General features: G+C 37.9%; 1 protein-coding gene across 3 annotated transcripts in view; it reads left to right on the forward strand.

Annotated features, from left to right (window-relative positions):
• SGCE (sarcoglycan epsilon) overlaps nt 1-16337 on the forward strand; it is a 67498-nt gene extending 51161 nt beyond the window's left edge. The window contains exons 7-11 of one of the 3 annotated variants that reach the window (XM_036246643.1): nt 1484-1695; nt 2647-2673; nt 3402-3590; nt 13119-13162; nt 16047-16336. In XM_036246643.1, the coding sequence (XP_036102536.1) occupies nt 1484-1695; nt 2647-2673; nt 3402-3590; nt 13119-13162; nt 16047-16063 (489 nt within the window). In that variant the 3' untranslated portion in view covers nt 16064-16336. Of the gene's footprint in view, nt 1-1483; nt 1696-2646; nt 2674-3401; nt 3591-13118; nt 13163-16046 lie in introns of all 3 variants that reach the window. The other 2 variants (XM_036246642.1, XM_036246644.1) reach the window with 2 other exon arrangements.
• The last annotated feature ends 528 nt before the right edge of the window (nt 16338-16865 follow it).

Raw genomic sequence — 16865 nt, forward strand, 5'->3', positions numbered from 1 at the left:
GAACGTCTTACTCGAGCCGCAGCACTTAGCGCCTGTGGCCCTGGCCCCTGCCTTTTCTGTCCTTTGTGTCTTAAGAAAATAATGCCCTTTCTTTGCCTTCTTAAATCAAATAAAATGATTGAGATGGCATGGTTTACGTATTGCAGATAAGTGCTGAATTTCCAAAGCCCAGTGTTTCAGTCATGGGCCAATCCCACAAGGGCAGGAAAGACTGAGCGGCTGCATTATAACGTAGTGGGTGCCCCTAACCCGCCAGGGGACAGCGGGCCCTAACAGCGCCACTTTCCTTGTTCTGTAAACGGCCTATGTTCAGGAATAGTATCCAACTTCTAAAGGTTTAAAAATGACATGCTTTGAAGATTTGGATTTGGTGGTAAGACTGTATAACTGGAAAGGTTGTGTTACATCTCACCACAGAAGATTTCGTGAGGTTTAAGTGAAAGAATCAGTGAATAAACATAATCGGTGAAATAGAAGAGAAATGGAAATTCAGGACCTAAATTTTACTCCCCCCCCCCCCAAAAAAAAGAAAAGTTAGCCTAAGGTTAAGTTTGACAACAAGCCTGCTCCTTCCAGAATTAAAAAAGGCAATTCATCAGTTATCTGATTCTCATTCTGAAAGGAGGCAAAGAATGAGTTCCTTGGCAGAAAATAAAGATTATACTAGCACTATAGTGTTAATAACATTCTTCAAGTGGAGTTTTTTGGGAACAAGGCCACCAATAATTCTTCTGAATGTTTTTTGTGGCGGGGAGTGGAGCAAATGTAATGACAAGTTTCAGTGGCCGTTCTGCAGTGGTTTACACAATTAACAGCAACTCGGTAGAAGCAGTTCAGTGAGTGTGGAGGTAAATTAATATAGCGCCAATGTGCATTTTTGATTCTGGGATAGAATTTAGTAAATGATAGCATTGGAAGGGGTACGTGCTCCCAGACTGCCTTTCCAAAAAAGTATTCCATCAGCGGGATGCCAGAAAGATCAAGGTTGTAATCATTGAGAAATTGCCTCTCATTTTTTCTTTTCTCTTTTGCTAACCTTGGAAACCATACCCACAATACCTGGTTAGCAGCAAGTTTATGGCTTAGCATCTGCATTAGAGGTTTGTCATTAGGGAATGAGAAATTTACATAGTAGTGTGAAGGACTTCTGCTTTGGAGAAAGGAAACTGGAAAAACACAACTGCATACGCACATATTTATTATGTATGTGTACATGTGTGTACGTGTGTATACGTGTGTGTAGGTACGTATATTTAGTGAGAAGGACACAGAAAGTAGACCAACATAATGCCTTCAATTTATTAGTTTTATTCATGACTTCTTCCTAGCTCCCCTCAAAAACTGCATGTTCAAGGTGATGCAGTAATTGGAAAACATTGCTTTTTAGAAATTTGTCAAAGAATGTTTTGCTATATCTAGATCGTAAAGTCTCATAATGTTTGCAGCTATTAATTTGATGTGTAATTGTCTTCTTTTGTATCAGGTTGATAAAACAAAGCAAGTGTCCACCTATCAGGAAGTGATCCGTGGAGAGGGGATTTTACCTGATGGTGGGGAGTACAAACCCCCTTCCGATTCCTTGAAAAGCAGAGACTATCACACGGATTTCCTAATTACACTGGCTGTGCCCTCGGCAGTAGCACTGGTCCTTTTTCTAATACTTGCTTATGTCATGTGCTGCCGACGGGAAGGCGTGTGAGTACTTTAAAACACTAATAAAAAATTATAGAGCCTATTAAGATAACAACATATAAGATTCCATTAAAAGCCAAGTTTCATTTAATTCATAAAACACTTTATAAATGAATTGAAATTATGTTCAAGTCAAACTATGGTACTTGATTCCTTTAAAAGTGAATTAAAATAGTTTGGAGTCTAATAAATCAAATTAGGGGACGTAATTACTTTATTCAAAAAATTTTAAGGCGAGATGTAAATTCATGCTGGCAAAAACAGTCCCAACGATCACTGAAGCTGGATATTTCGGTTACACAAGGCATTTGTGTAAGCAGAGACTTGGGGCTCTGTTGACATGGTAATTGCACTGTAACGAAATAAACTGTCTTCGTCAGTTTGATCAGGATTGATGGTCACAATTCTTCTCGAAATTGTTCTGCTGTCAAACAGGGTGACAATCTAAATGTTTAAATATATATACCCACATATATAAACTTAGGAGTAAATTAGGACAATAAGGCTATAATTTGAATAATGAGTCTTCAGTTCATGCAGAGTTAGTACTTTCAGAACGTCTATGTCAATTAAAATAATCTCTGGAGATTGTTTGGAAGTCAGAGTAGCAAAGCCAAGGATAAAAAAGTAATAAAGCAGCAAGTAACAAACTTCCATGTTCACATGTAGCCTGGTTTCATCATATCATAGAATTTATTTCAAAGAGCTTGATTCTTAATCGCCCTTTTTTTTTTTCTTTTTTTTCATTTTTCTGTGTGTTTCTCATCAGTATTTCATCTTTGTATGTGTACTCATCCCAGTCATGTCATGAGCCTGGTGGCAGACGCTGCCTGGTGGCGTTGAATAGTAACAGTGTGAGCATTTCCACATCATGCAAGATCCCATGAGCATATAGTCTTAATGTTCCAAATATCAATGCTATTATTTAATTCATAAATTTTGTTTTGTTTCTAGGGAAAAGAGAAACATGCAAACACCAGAGTAAGTGTCTTCTTTCCTGTTATTTTCTTTATCATTTTATCCACTCCTCAGTTGCTCATCATGCTTCTTACCTGTGTGTCATGCTTTTTTTTCATTCATCATCTTTCATAGTTTATTTCATAAATGTGAAAGCTGCTTTCTAAATAGAGAGATTTAGGAGGGGTAGAAACTAAAAATTAAAAAAGGGTTTGAAAACTAAGACTATAGAGATAAAAACTGAACCTAAAATATTTCAGATTCAGAATATTAACTTGCCATTTATATTATGTGATTTCCCAATCTGCATTTCTATAAACCAGAGAACAGATGAAAAGACCTTTCATACACGTTTTCCTGAATCTACAGTAATAACCTACCATAAAATGAAACTTCTGTGAGTATTTATAAATGCCCCATCAGAAGCAACAATACAAAAGCTCTGGTAGTTTAATCTTAATCGTAGAAATTAAATAGAATGCTAGTTTGTTACTTAGGGCTGTAATATTAACACAATGCTTTATAGCTTCGTTTAATGAAAGACACATTTAATTAAAAATTTGTTTATAATTTTTAGTTTTGCTATGTTAATATATGAAATGTATCTTTTTCTTATCTAATTTGTAGAAAGCCCAAATTGCAATAACGTCCTCCTATTTTAATAATAAAAGAATTTTTTTTTTCAAGTTGATGACCCACTGAGATAATATATGATTTTAAATACATGTTGTTTTATTTCTTTTTTGACCTAGCATACAACTGGTCCATCATAGCGCTATTCAGAAATCTACCAAAGAGCTTCGTGACATGTCCAAGAATAGAGAGATAGCATGGCCCCTGTCGACGCTTCCTGTGTTTCACCCTGTCACAGGGGAGATCATTCCTCCTCTGCACGCAGACAATTATGAGAGCACTAATATGCCGTTGATGCAGACACAACAGTGAGTATCCACTTAGAACAGTGGTTATTAATATGCATGAATACGTGCAGTTAATGCTGTAAAGTCCAGAGCTTTTCATTATTGGAACTTCCACTTGTATGTTTCTTTGTTCATTTCTAATGAAGAGAAAATACCAAAAGGACATGGATAATATAGATCCCAACCCCACTGTGCTGGTCCAAATTAATAATGAATAGAATTACTTTCAGGGAATGCTTTTTTTTCCCTTCAATAATCCCAACAAGGTGACATGTACCTTAATATGTAAGGAATTGACACGACTAATAAACGAACATATGTTTGCTCAGAGATGAGTTAATTGTGAAAAGAGAAGCATATTCTAAAGCATGACGAATTGATTGTTTCTTAGCGCTGTTATTAGAATTATTTGGTTCTGTTGACCTATTATTTTAATGTTATTACCACGGACCAATTTAATCTAAATTGTGGTCTGCTTGTATATCAAAATAAGTAGTTCCAGTTTGGCTAAAAACACAGTGTTTAGTGCAAATCTTCTCTGTTGAGTTAGAACTATGGTCAGAAAACCTGGAAAGGTAGTTTGGGGGAGAACATTGACCAGGTGGTTCTATAGAACACCACACTATATGCCTGGATGAAGTTTGATGTGAATGAATTGTAGGTAAAACTGTCATTTATTTTTAAGAACATGGCTATTTTTTTAGAATTTTTAAACCATGTGTTAAAAAGGGTTAACTTAGCCCTAGTCAATTTGACTCAGAAGTTAGAGCGTCAGCCTTTTGATCCAAGGGTCAAGGGTTTGACTTCTGGTCAAAGGCGTGTACCTGGGTTGCAGGTTCAATCCCCAGCCTCCGTCAGGGTCATGCAGGAGGCAACCAATCAATGTGTTTCTTTAGACCGATGTTTCTCTCTCTCTCCCTCCCTTCCACTCTATGTAAAAAAATCAATGAAAAAAAAAATATCTTCGGGTGAGGATTAACAAAAAAATAAAAAGGGGGGGGGTCAAATTCATTTTCCCCAAGGAAGTCACAAGTTTGATTTTGAGATCCTCCTCTCTTTCATTTTTGTAAATACAATGGATATACAGAAAAATTCCCCTCCCACACATGCATAAACCTTAGGATATGATGTAAAAGTAACCGCTTGCTGATTAAAGATTTATCTAGGAACCGTACTGGGTGCAAACATTTCCCATTGCAATGCTTATTTTGTAACCATGTAAAATGCATGTGATAATTTGAAGATTAAACAGTAATTACTATGAATAGTGTGTGTGTGTGTGTGTGTATATATATATATATATATATATATATATATAGTCAGTCAGACTCAGTAAATTTGTCCAAAATGCTTTGGAAATCTAAAAGTATTGTGAGTATTTTCCTGAATCCTTCTAACATCCTTTACTTAGTTTTGAGTAGGCCAAGGTATGCATGTGTGTGTATGTGTAACTGACTCAAGTCCTAATAACAGTGGGGAAATTGTGTAATTTAAATTTGAAGTTTTGGAAACATTAATATTCTATCGTGAATGTAAATAGTAGAGTCTTACGAAGTTGAGTTGTACTGAATGGAGGGGATGAATTGTTATGTTCTCTGATGGCTAGGATTAGATACTGTTGAGAAATGTCAATAATATTGTAATAGTTCACAATTTAACAGTCTCTCTTGCTGTTTTTAGATGACATTTATGAACAGCCTTATCACTTGTTTTCAAATTGAAAAGAGTCAGAGAATTCTTTAAGGCTACCATTTCTTATATTCATTACCCAAGAGTGCTAGTGAAATGTTGATATATATTCTCAAAAACGAAATGGTGAAATACAGCTCAAGTTTGTTTTTCGTTTTTTAAATCAGAGGAGTTCTCAGAGCCTTTGGTGCTTTATGAATCCACGGGGAAAGATCAGAAGATGTAACTCTTTAAAGAAGACAGTGTGGGAGATGCTTCTATTGACAATATAACAATACTATCAAATTTTAGAATAGAGAACTATTCATCATGAGTAGGAGAACTTGAATATATTTGTAAATCAGGAAAACTCTATTGCTGGTGAAGTTTAAGGGAAGGGAAAAGGTTGTACTATTTTTTAAATATCCTTTCTAACCGTATATATGGAGCATAAGAATAGCTCCTTAAGAATTATTTTGATTTCTTGTGGTTAGGATTCTGCAATGTTGCCACTTATATACGAGCAAAATAAAATTTTCTGTCTAGTTATAACCAAATGTAAATTCTTGGCTGTTCTATAACCCCATCAAGACTGTCATTATGTTGATCAGATCTCTTTATTTGTAAATGCAATAGGTTATTTTACTGAACTTGCAACAGTATGACCATATATATGTATTTTTAAGTCCAGAAAACATTCATATTATTCAGATTTCTGCTAATGGAAAAACTCCATTAACTAGTACTTCTATATAAATAGGGTACACAGATAATTGATGATGTTCAGAATGATTATTCTGAGGCAGAGCGAGATCATCAAGTGTGTCTGACTCATCAGAGGAAAATTAAATTACATTCGGTGTAGTTTCAGTGTTGAGTGTATATTATCTTTCTTTTATTCTTGGAAATGGATAAAATGCACGGTCTCTATGGTAACTCCCTATAAGCTAGAATATGTGATTAACCTCATTTTCCAACCATGCCAGATAGTAGGAAATTTATTGTATTGGGTTCGACACAGCTGTCCTTTACACAAATTCAGTTTTTACTCCTTACCTTAAAAGCATAGCCCTGCCTTTAAAGTTCTATTTTGGTCCAAGTACACACATATATAAATATTTTGGTCATTTGAATCGAACTGAATGCTTAACGTTAAAATGAGATATTTGATGAGGAATTGCAGTACTTGATAATTGAATATATGCGTGGATAATACTGCCTGATATTTATTAATTAACCCTTCCTAAAAGGCATGCATTTCATCTCCCCATATTCATACTAACTGTACTGAATTTATCACTCATAAATAACTTGGCTAGCTACTGGGTTTTTTGTTTGTTCTTCAGACTTGATACTAGAAATATTCAAACATAAGGACATAGCTTTAGGCAAGACTCAAGGACATTCAGAGTTGCATAGAAATTTATTTGGGTCTTTTAAACAAGGTAATCCATGAGGTATAGAGAACTCATCACTGTTGTGTAATGAGGGCCTGTCACAGTTATTCATCAATTACACAGTTATGTTTCATTGTGTTGGGTTTTTGTTTTCTTTTTTTTTTTTTTTGGTAGAATGCTTCATAAGACTCCAGACTTGTGCCATAAGTTAGACAGTAAAAAATGTTTCATTATTTGCAGATGATAAAATTGAGACACGGATGAGAAACAAAGCTAAATTGAGATTAGATTGTTTACCTATCTTGGTCAAGTCAGGGATAGATACGTTGTCGTTGACCTCAGAAAGTCAGAAGGTTTCCTGATCCAGGTTACCAGACAGTGGAGAGAAACTGGAGCTGGAACACATGCGTTTTATGTTCCAGGATTCTGTCTCGGACACAGAAATTGGCCTCTTAGTCTTCTCTGGTCTGGACAGTGTCTACACCTTCCTCGTTTCCACCGACTGTGACAGGCCTGAGGAGCACTAGACACCTACTCTGTAGAATGTCCCCCACCCCCTTGTATAATCAGGGCTTCTGCATCTGTGCTTAATCAGTTATCTTATCTTTGTAGTTCAGTGGATAAATGTTACCTTTAAGAGTAAAAAGAATATTTTGCTTTATAGGCAGTCCCCTGACTTATTACAATGCATTGCTGGAGGTCACATTATAAAGTAATTCTTAAAAAGGTAAATTTTGCTTTGCCCCCAAAAAATCATTGTTGTGATTAAGGGTTATGTTTTAGACCAAAGATTTACTATCAAAAATATATTACAGATTCGACTGATGGACCTCAAATATAAAGCTTTGTAATGCTTTAAATGAGGACAATCAAATTTCAAGTCCTGAAAGGAATGTCGAGAGGTGGTCTAGCCTGGTTGTCCCAAACCAAGGCGAAGGTCACACGCACCTGTGGAGTTCTCACGAGTGCAGGGCCCTGCGGGGGATTTTGAATCTGGTGGACACATGTTCCCGTGGAGCAGGAAAAGAGGTTGAGAATCCCTGACTTAAACACTTCAAGGACCCAGGTTTGGGGATTCAGAAGGTCGGATTGGTATTTCTGGTATTCCTGTTGGCATGGGGGTGAGGAAGAGGTTGTCACTCATACTCCTCTACCGCGTGGGGTTTTAAAAGAGGAACGAGTTTCTCTTAATTCTCCCTGAGGGCCATGTGCAAAAGAAAAGTGTGAAAGGGGCTAGTCCAGGCATCTTATCTCCAGTGTTGGGCTGCGTGTGAGATTGTGCTTATCAGCCTCTAGACTTCTCACACCTCGGTGAGCTGCCTGAGGAAGATGGTGTGGAGAGGTGAGAGGTGAGCTGATTAGAAAACAGTGCCTGAATGGGGCCGAGAAAGGCTAGACCTTGAAAAGGTAAAAACCCCTGGGAAATTGTACTCATTGTGCAATTTCATGGCAGCCATTGACTGCAGGATGCCAGAGAATCAACTTTCTGAAACATAACTTTCTCCTTTTTTTAAAAAATCCTTTTTTCCCTTTATTTATTTTTAGAGAGAGAGGGAGAGAGAGAAACATCGATGGGAGAGAACATCTATTGGCAGCCTCCTGTATGCCCCCCACTGGGCGTTTGACCCACAACCTGGGCATGTGCCCTGACCAGGATTCGAACCGGAAACCCTCATGGGTCGACACTCAACCACTGAGCCACACTGGCCAGGCTGAAACATAACTTAATCTTAAAGTTGTAATGTTTTATGTGGTCATTTAGGGGTGTGTCTGTCTTCTCCTTATTCTTTTCTTAAACCAACATCAGTGTCTGTCAGTTTTCCCTGAGAGGGAGGCATCTTCATCTGGGATTGAATGCAGTGCACGGTAGGGGAATCACCCGGACATTTTCTCAGAAGATTTTAATTGGCTATACAAAATTTTTTCTTATTCATTATACAAAACGTAATACCTAATCCAGGGTAATTGTGTCCCCCTCATAACAGGCGGTAGGTTGTGTTTAATCTTTGCAAATTAACAAGTATAAAAGTAGAATTAAGTCTTCTAATTAAAGATATTTTGTAAGTAGCATAAGTACTTTGCATTTATCTTTAGATAGAGTGGGAGGGAGAGAGGGAGGAAGAGAGAGAGAGAAACATCGATGTGAGAGAGACACATCGAGTGGTTGCCACCCACATGACCCCAACCGGGGCCGGGGACAAACTGCAACCGAGGTATGTGCCCTTAGCGGGAACTGAATCCAGGACTTTCTGGACCACGGGCTGATGCTCTAACCACTGAGCAAGACTGGCCAGGGCTGAAGTATTTTTCTATTTGTCTTTCCTTTGATAATAATAAGCACTAGCTTCATGATAAAATTTCATAAATAAACAATAAGGTTTCAATAAAAGTGTTAATATCAGTTGAAGAGAATGTTTCAGGGGACCGAGATAATGATTTCCTGTTGACAAGAAGTGTTAACCAGACCAGGAAATTTTGGAGCCATTCACTTTTTTTAAATTCAATGAGCATACATTGAAAGCAATAAATGCAGTGGTACTTTGATGAGTTTTGTTTCTATAAGTTTGTACTGCATCGTTTTAAAGCTGTGGTAGGCTTGACTTTAGCTTTATACAAGTACAGGGGAAATTAAAAGAAATAAACAAAAGTCTCCTTTTTCCTTTATGCATTGACTTTAGTTAAAATTAGGTTTTGAAGTTAACAATGATGGTGATTCCAATTTCTTTCTGTTTTCCTTCTTCAATCCACATAATGGCCTGCTGCCTTAGTAAAAATTAATGGGGTCCAAATCAGCAAGATTTGGATAATGTCAATTTTGCTTAAATAATTGGGAAATGTCAAAAACAGATTACTATGTCTTATTGTTCAATGTCTCCATGCTAATTCAAAAGAGAAGTGTTAAATATTCCACATAACTAAACTGTCATTTATTTTAAACTCTGGCACAGATTATGTGGCTTTTATAAAAATCACTTAACCTTTCTTTGCTTTTGAGTCTTCTAGCAAATAGGAATATAATGGGTTGATAATTATCAACCTTACTCATAGGATTACTCTGCAGGATATCCAAGAATGTCAAATTACCTTAAAACAGTTGTACAAATAATAAATAATTGCATACTCCCCCCAAATCACTTATTTATTAATTTGCAAGTTATTACCTTTACCTTCTTAAAGAGCGAAGTTTGCGCAATGGCTAATTTACATAATTTTCTATTTAAATGCATGTAATTAATGGTAGTGAAATTAGAAAATAATTAACGCTAATAATTTAGAGAATTACAGTTTTCTGAAGTCTCTTTCCTACGTAATACAGTTTGTACATAATAATCGTTCAGTTAGTCCATTAATAACTTAATTATTTTAAACAGTTTTATGCCTTTAGAAAGATCCTTTCTTTGAAGGATTACAGGAATGCTCTTTGAAGTCAGCCCCCACTCTCCTGTATAATTGCCTTTAGCAGCTTTCACCAAGTTGGAAGGAATGGTTCCATTTTCTTCCTCAGTTCTCTGCTTCTTAATTACAGCAGACTTAGTCATAGGCATTTGCCCAATATGCCTGAAGCAGTGCTCTTAGTGGGTACCTCTCTGCAACTCTCAGATGGTGTATGCACTTCAGATATGCCCATCCGAGATACATGAACACTCTCAGCACTCACAGGTTCACATGTAGTCACAAGTGTGGGCAACCACAAAAGCAGAGCTCGGTGTGCTCACCTTGGGGGCTCTGGGGAAGTTGAATCTGCACATATTTTTGTTGAGCACCATTTTGCACACACAAGCACTTGCGTATAACTCATCTAAGTTTCCCTTGACGTTGCAAGGGGTGCATGGACGTTGTTCAAACTTAACCGGTTGGGTCACTCGCTGCAGATACTTCTACATCCCCAAAGCGATGTAATACACACGCATCCTCTCCAGATTTCTTGTAGTTTGTGTATGGCACTTTCTCAGCCAACCGGTTCTCGTCCAACCTGGCCAGGCCCAGTACGTGTAGAAGGTTTAGCAGAGTCACAGAGAGGAAAATACGGAGGCGCTAGAAGAAATGATAGGGCATGGATTGGTTCTGATCAGTGTTTTTCAGATCGTGTTCCACAGAAGTGTAAGTTGAGCGGAGCAATGGGAGAACGGGTTCCAACGACTTCATTGAAATACTTACTTTGAATTTTGTTATCCTTGATCTACAGTTTCTCAAGGCCTTTCTTTGTCCTTTTTGGTATTTTTATGTTGTCAAAATATATTGATGTAATCCATGAATAGGCTAGGTGGAGATAGAGATGATAGGAAATGAGGAAGGGTGTATGTGTTTGTGGGGGGTAAGGGGTACTGCATTCATTTCTAATGTAGAAAAAGCCCAGATGAGTTTTACCTGAGAAGTTAAAGCGAAGCTCGTATCACTGCCTCCCCACACCCACCGTCAAATGCCCATGAAACTGCATTTTTATTTTTGTAGCAAAGATGTTTGTTTTCTCAACTTTAAATCTAGAACTGATTTCCTCTTGTGGTTTATATATTAATGTTTTTACTTTCATCATCCAAACCACTATAAATACATTGTGTGGAATGGAAAGAATAAACAAACCAAAAAAAAAAAAAAATCTCCCTGAGACCACACAAGGATAAGTAGGGCTGATAGGTAATAGCAAAAAGGAATGTAATTATTGAGATGAATTATTAAGTAACTTCCTCAAATTGAATTAGAATTGATTTTGTTATTTCCTTAACAATGGAACTTTTTTTTTTTCCCCAAAGAAAAAAATCACCGAGTTATTAACATTCCTATAGATTAATTTAAAGAGTTTAAATAGTATTTAACTATCATATACTGTTTTCCACTCTGGATTGTGGTATTTGGCGCATAATATTTTCCTGGCTGAAATTACTTTAGATCAATAGTTTTAAACTTCACTTGCTTGGAGGTTTTTTTAGAAATGCCCTAGGGGCCAGCTTGTGGGGCACAGGGAACAAAGCAGGAGGGATCCCTGGATCCCTGTTCCAACAGGAGCAACTACACATGTGTCTCTTGTACATCAAGAGTTCTGCTTAGGAGTCCAATGAAAAGGAATTCATTGCTGAAGAGAAACAAACAAACAAAATTTGAAAATCCCTAGCTTGGATCAAACCATACTCCGTAGCAATTGGTTCCACACAAAATCTAAACTGTATACTTCTGCAAACTAATTTTAATATCAAAATTTGAAGCTAAAAGGGTGTGTGTGAGCACTAATAAACGCATGTGTATTATGTGAATCTCTGTAAGTAGCTTCTCTTTTGCCTCTGTTCATTCAGACCGTATTATTTCATGCCTATTGCTGGGGATACGGAACAAAACAGGATGGTTCTTACCGTTCAGGCACTTTGGGGCAATTAAACATGTGAGGGAAACAGTGGGGGCCAGGGTGTAAGCATGCTGAATGCTAACCTGTTCGGGGTGGTGCTTAGAATGTGAGGAGGCACAGAAGAGTAATACTGGAACGGTGTGTGTGGGTTTTTTTTAAGTAAAAATAATAAGTTAAAATGTACTTAGCATTCCTGTGGGATATTTTTAAACTGTAGGAGTAATATGTGTTCACTGTAACACATCTTGGGTTGAATTTGCAAGGACAGATGGGAGCTGGTTGGGCAAGAACCGGGAGTGGGCCCCAGAGGCGGGGGTTCCGTTTTAGGCAGTCGGGGGCTGCACCGAGAAACTTCGTTTGCAGGTAGATATAAGAAAACCCTGAAATGTGTGATATTTGGATGACATAACCAGATTTGTGTCTTAGGAGATCATCTGACAGCAATGTACACAGTGGATTATAAGGGAGCAAGAGGGGATGAGGGAGCAGTTCGGATTAGTTGCAAAGATCCAGGGAGAAATGATGGCTGCAACCAAGTTAGCCTTGGAGCTGGGAAAGAAGAGGACAGATTCAAAAACTTGGAGGGGAATTGTCGAGAGTTCCCAGGGGGCATGAGGACTGAGGAGAGGGAGGGGCCAGGGGTGACCTGTACATTTTGACTAGTGCAGTTGGCTGGATGGCAACTGTCATTTCCTAGGAAGGAGATAGAGGAGCACAGGTTTAACACAGTCCGTGAAGATGGTTACATGTGTTGTTCTGTGAGAGTGTGGGAGTGTGTAAATGTGTTCTAGACCTGGATCTGAAAGTGTACGGGTTACAAACACAAGCCCTGGAGCCCTGTGTTCACATCTTTATGTACCACGTCTAGCTGTGTAGTCCCGGACCTCCAAGCCTGTTTTTATCTGTGCACTGGGGGAAATAATACCTGCCTCCTAGGCGTTGTTGTGAGGTACAAGAGAGCGTGTAGTAGCAACTCCATGAATGTTATCAGTATTGTTTTGTGTCTTCCTCAGACCTCAGGGGTGCTGGAATAGATGGGTTTCTGGGGTCCTTTCTCGCCATAAGGTTTACATTCTAATACGTCTGCCCATTGTTTACATGTGTGTAAGCAAGCAGTTTTATTAAAAAACTGTTAATCATTTCTAGGAACTTGCCACATCAGACTCAGATTCCCCAACAGCAGACTACAGGTGAGTACTCAACAAATCGATATACTAATGAGTTGATGTTTATGAGTGAAGTTCATAGATTAAAAGACAATTATAGTACTGTATGATTTATGAAACTTTAGCCTAACCAAGGATGGCAAAACAGTTGCGTCTTTCCTTAATCAGAGTTAGAACTTCAGAATAATAGCTTAGATTATTGCATGGATTGGCATTAGTGTGATAAACACAGGGTAAATGATCTTAGCGCAAAAGCATCCATGGAGGTCCTGCCTAATTAAGGAAGACTGAATAAAATCCCTTCCTTCAGCGAAGCTCCCTCTTCTTCCCCTTGGTATGAATGATTCTTAGCTGAGGTGCATCCAGGATTTGTCTTAGTAAGTGAGCAGCTTGAAACTGACTCTTGTAAAAGGAAACCATTGTGACTAATCACTGGGGCTTCAGGGGGATAAATGAGAAATGGTTGGCCCATTCTAATGCCACATTTAAAGGCTGTTAGAACATGACCAGTGACAACAAGATGGCAGACCATTCTCCCTGGACTATTCTATTTCCCTGAGACGCGCTTTCTTTAAGTTTGTTTCTTTCAAGGGTCCCTAAAAAATGTCCACCGCCAATTATTTCATTCATCTCAGGACGGAGGAGATAACTTATTCATGATTGTCTTCGAATTAGTGGTTGATTCCTAGTTCTAACTGCCAGGCAACCAGTAATGCCTTTTTAGCTCTTTTGGAAAAGCAAGAGAAGTTTTAAAAATGTAAGTTGGATGTGGAATTCTGAGTATGAATGGTGGTATTGTGGTCGGGGAGCTAATAAGTAGGTCTCTTAAAAACTGTGGGTACATATAGAAATGTATTGGAGAGTTTCATTCAGACATTATCTTCTCTATTACTGCTTTCGGGAATTTAAGGAGATTTTCGGTTGACAACTTTTCAGAGATTTGAGGCAAGTATAATGAAGTTGTTCATCAGATTTTAATTACGAGATAACATTTATCAGAATTTCCCTCCACAATTTTGATTACTTATTTTAATTAAATGCTAACATGTTTCAACGAGACTGTTCAATATATCGATGTAAGCATTCAGGAGATTGATGAAGGAACAAACTTTGTTATAAATATGTTATCTAAAGAACAAAGAAATAAATGAATTTCTACTAACTCTAATTATATGGCTTTTATTTTTTTAAAGAGGAAAAAGTTTAAAAGAATATTTCCACAGTGAAAATGCTAGAACTTCTTTTTCTTCTTATAGACTTCCATGTCCCCAAAGATGTCTTTCCCCTGATTCTTAATTATTTCAGGCAAGGAATGAATAGAAGGGAGACAATTTCTGGCAAAACAAATTTTTTTGAGTATTTTAAAAATCCAGATGTTACTTATTCCCCCACTGGGGAAAACAAGGAAACCTAAGTAGAAGATATTAGGGAAAGTTACTTGATGGTTATGTAGATTTGTAGCAAGTAGGCCTGTTAGCATGCTTCATTTTAGTAATAGGCAGCATTTCCAAATACAAGAACAGTTTATGCCGAAGTAAATGTGATCAGAGCCAAAGAATTCCCTTAGGGAGATTTTAGGTTGTTCAACCTATTTTTTAAAGTATTCTAAAACGGGTTTTGGGAGCAGGTATTTTGCTTGAATCAGGAAAGTTTTGAACTTCTTTTTAGTTAACACTGTAGCCTGTCACCTTCTTGTTTTCTTATATTTTTCTGTAATTTGGAGCATATTATTGACTAACGTGGACTATTTTCTCGTGGCTGTTTTCTTTTTTCATCTTGTTCTTGGTGCCTCTCCAAACTATCTAAAGGCAGAGAGAGAGAGAGAGAGAGAGAGAGAGAGAGAGAGAGAGAGAAGGAAGGAAGGAAAGGAGACCACCCTAGCATTAAAAAAAAAAATAGTTGTGATAGAATGTTGTGTTTTTGCCTCTGATAAATGTAAAATCAAATAGAGTACATCGGCTGGAGAGAAGAGCTAAAAGGGGCAGTTTACATTCTTTAGTCCCATCCTATTCATTTGAATGAAAACATAAAGTGTGTTACTCAGAATCTCTAAGCTGTTCTGTGTGCACGGGCGTGGGGTCCACGCTGCGTGTGTATTTTCACAGGTTCAGATCTTTTCTGTTCCTCGCCCCCAGTGATCAGAGTACCACAGAGAGGCAACAAGGTTTGTGCCCAATGATCAGGAAATAATTTCCCAAGTCCCTGCGAGCACTGTGCTAAGTGTCACAGTCTTCTCTTGTCTTTTGTTATTAAATGCAGAGGGGTGACAGTGGTGAATAACCGTGTACCGTTTTCTTTGTGAAGGTAATTGAAGCACAGTCTGTCTCTTGGATCCCAAGCAATATTATGTGTAGCTGCCTGTATGGAATTTGTCAGGGGAGAGCATATTTTGCAGTTTTTTTATTTAGTTAGTTGTGATCTTTGAAATGACTGTCAACACTTTAAGAAATGAGCTGGCCGTGGCGTTGTGATCCTGGACTTAAGCACGAGCTGGGTGAAGACGCGGTTCCCAGCGGACAACAGCACTTGCTTTGGGACCAGACGCAGGCCATTGGGACTGATGCCCTTGCTGTGCTCACTTTCTCAGCCCTTCCAACCCACCTGGTATTTTCTAAAAAGCCAGTCATACATCCCACAGTCGACCGCGTCCTTTTTGTCTATTGTGGAAAGGATTTTCAGGCTGGGCCTTTTGACAAACACAGAACATTATAGCTTTTGCCCAAGAGGGAGAGGACTAAATAAGAATTTTTCCTCTTTAAAAAAATGTTTTAACCAAATGCAGAGAAATCATTTTTGAATTATGTTAAGGGGATAGAAAATCACTCCTTGCCATAGTCGGTTTTGCTCAGAATCTACAAGTGTCCATGCCCTTACTAACACATGCTCATGTTGTGCTTACACATTGCAGGTAAATGGTATCCCTGAAGAAAGAAAACTGACCGAAGCAATGAATTTGTAATCAGACATTATAGCCGTTGTAGCTTATTTCTTCTCTCCTCCAGTAATGCATGAGCTTTTCCAGCATATGGTATGCATGTCAACAGTATTACGTATGTACCAAATAATGCAGTATAACTTTCATTTTACTAATGTATTTCTTTTGTACTTAAAGCATTTTTGACAATTTGTAAGACATCGATGACTTTATATTTGTTACAATAAAAAGTGATCTTTAAAATAAAAATTATTAATGAAGCCTAACGTCTGATGAAATTTACTTCAGAAAGTAGTCAGTTGCCTACTATATAGTAGGAAGTGTTTGTTGCTAAGGAACAGGTTCATGTGTTCACTCTTCATTCAACAAGATTTTATTAAGCATTTCCTATAAATATATGAAATGTCCATGCTCTGTGTTCTAAGAGAGAAACTTATTTATTTATTTATTTATTTTTAAAATTCTCATCCTAGGACATTTTTCCATTGTTTTGGGGTTTTTGTTTTTTTGTTTTTAGCTAGAGTGGGAGGGAAGGAGCAGGAGAGAGAGAAACATAGATGCATCGATTGGTTGCCTCCCGCAGGACTCCGACCAGGGCAGAGGATTTAACCCACAATAGAGGTACATGCCCTTGACCGTAATCAAACCCACCACTCCTTGATCTGCGGGCCGCGGCTCTGACCTCTGAGCCAAACTGGCCAGGGCGAGAGAGCAACCCATTTAAATAATACTTTTATCTTTGTGGCCCATAAAGCCCATTCTCTCACATACCACTTCTTGGAGTGTTTCGTG

This window comes from Molossus molossus, unplaced genomic scaffold (genome assembly GCF_014108415.1).
Source record: "Molossus molossus isolate mMolMol1 unplaced genomic scaffold, mMolMol1.p scaffold_m16_p_7, whole genome shotgun sequence".
NCBI classification, from domain to species: Eukaryota; Metazoa; Chordata; class Mammalia; order Chiroptera; family Molossidae; genus Molossus; species Molossus molossus.